Raw genomic sequence first — 1,929 nt, 5'->3', positions numbered from 1 at the left:
CCCGCCACGACGGCGCAGCCGCACTTCCTGGCCAGGTTGTGGGCGTGAGAGCAAAGCGCCTCCACCATCTCCGCCGCACGCGGCCCTTCCCCCCCGATTCCGTACAGGAAATGCATAGAGAACGGCCGGAAAACGTCCGGGAACGACGGTATCTTCAGGAACGGTAACGCGCCGTCGACCAAACGCGTGGTCTTCGCCAGGGTGCGTTTGAAACGCGACGTCCCGCGGACCTGGAGCCTGTACACTTCCTTGCTGTTCCACACGCTGAGAACCGCCCATGACTCGGGCCACGACCCGGTTGAGTACTCGCCGCGTGGCACGGCGAGGAAAGTGCCGAGGGAGAGTTTGTTGTTGAGGATTGTGCCGATGTCGGAGGGGAAGAACTCGGTGGAGGAGAATCGGCTGCGGTAGAGGATCTCGGCTTCGGAGGGAGCGAGTCTGATGATGGTGACTCGGCGGGAGATGGTGACTCGGTGGTTGAAGACCGGGTTGACCAGGAAAGTGGGCGTACGGAACTTGGAGTAGCCGCATTTATCGGTGAAAAGTTTGACCGACGCGTCGTTGTCGCTCTCCGTTTGCACGTAAGCGTAAACGGCGCCGTTTCGTCTGAACCACTCTTCCAGTCTCTGCACCAACTTCAGCCCAATGCCCACCCTCCTATTTTTTTCCCAAACAAAAATATAAATAATTATGAAAATATTATTCGCGCCAGTCTAACATCCACGTTTTATATGATAAATAATAAGCGCCCATGTATGTATATTACATAATACCTGAAATCCAATGGTTATATGACACGTCCACCTTATATATATATATATATAGAAACATAATATTCTTAAGACGGAAAACGGACCGGTAAAACGGGGAGACTCGGAGGCCGGAGACGAAGGCGAGTTTGGTGCTTTCGGGCGAAACGCCGCCGTCTTGAAGACGGTGGAACGGTGCAATGTTGCCACATGTCACCGTCTTGATGGAGCCTCTGATCATCCCAACGATCTCCTTGCGTTCGTAGCCGATCTCTGCCACCTGTCAAACGCAAAGCATCCAACAATATTAACCAAAATATTCAAATATATCGACCGTTAATAACGATGAAGAGTTAAATAAAAAAACCGACGAGCATATGGAAAGAGGGAGATTGTCGGATCCGGGCAAGTGGGTCGCCCATGAGATCCACCGAGAGAGACCCGACTGCGCAGCTCTTCTCGAGCGCCTCTGCTTTCTCCAAGTCCGTGTTTTCATCGTACTCCCTCACCACCACTCGTGACTGTTCCTTCCCCATATATTCGTTGAACCAAATGAATAACCAAAAAAAAGATTATACAATTTATGATTGTCTCAAAAGTGGGTCTTACCATTAGCCTATATATAGTTGGTATTTTCGGTATTTTTATCATTAATTTATGCAGAAACTATCTCTCTCTTTGTTCTTTTGTTAATTTAAAACGTTTGCTGCTAGTGCTCGTTTTGAGGCCCTTTTCTTCTTCTTTTCCTTGGTTTTATTTTATTTCATACAACGTAAGGAGGATATGTGCCGAGAATATTACTGCTTTTATAAATCTATTATCTATATCAATAATTTAATCCATACATATAATATATGTGTGCGTAACGCATGTCGTTATTACATAATAATTATCAATAATTTTATAATGCAATCACAAACTAGAATAAAAAACCCATAACAAAAATAACCGAAACGGCGGCGAAGATACGTGGAATTAGCTCTTAATTAGTTTACTTGGTGTATATCTTGTTTTTAGTCACTCTAAAATAAAAACCAAAGGAAGTGATATAAATATACCATCATGAAGCATGATCCCACATGATCATGATCATCACCCTCAACGTATCTTTCTTCCCGACCCTTTCCAAGTCTTTTAACATGTCAGAGTATCTGATCACATCCAAACCCGATTCGTTTCA

The 1,929-nt window shown here is 45.6% G+C and overlaps 1 protein-coding gene across 1 annotated transcript in view; it reads right to left on the bottom strand.

The window, feature by feature from the left end:
* The window catches only part of LOC104819257 (probable N-acetyltransferase HLS1), a 1,860-nt gene extending 441 nt beyond the window's left edge, over window positions 1-1,419 (bottom strand). The window contains exons 1-3 of the mRNA XM_010549246.1: window positions 1,121-1,419; window positions 857-1,029; window positions 17-657 (exon numbers count right to left, since the gene is read on the bottom strand). Of these exons, the coding sequence (XP_010547548.1) occupies window positions 17-657; window positions 857-1,029; window positions 1,121-1,285 (979 nt within the window). The 5' untranslated portion in view covers window positions 1,286-1,419. The remainder of the gene's footprint in view (window positions 1-16; window positions 658-856; window positions 1,030-1,120) is intronic.
* Between the last annotated feature and the right edge of the window lie 510 nt (window positions 1,420-1,929).

The sequence above is a fragment of the Tarenaya hassleriana genome, unplaced genomic scaffold (assembly GCF_000463585.1).
Source record: "Tarenaya hassleriana unplaced genomic scaffold, ASM46358v1 Cleome3, whole genome shotgun sequence".
NCBI classification, from domain to species: Eukaryota; Viridiplantae; Streptophyta; class Magnoliopsida; order Brassicales; family Cleomaceae; genus Tarenaya; species Tarenaya hassleriana.
This window is presented reverse-complemented; position numbering and strand designations above follow the sequence as displayed.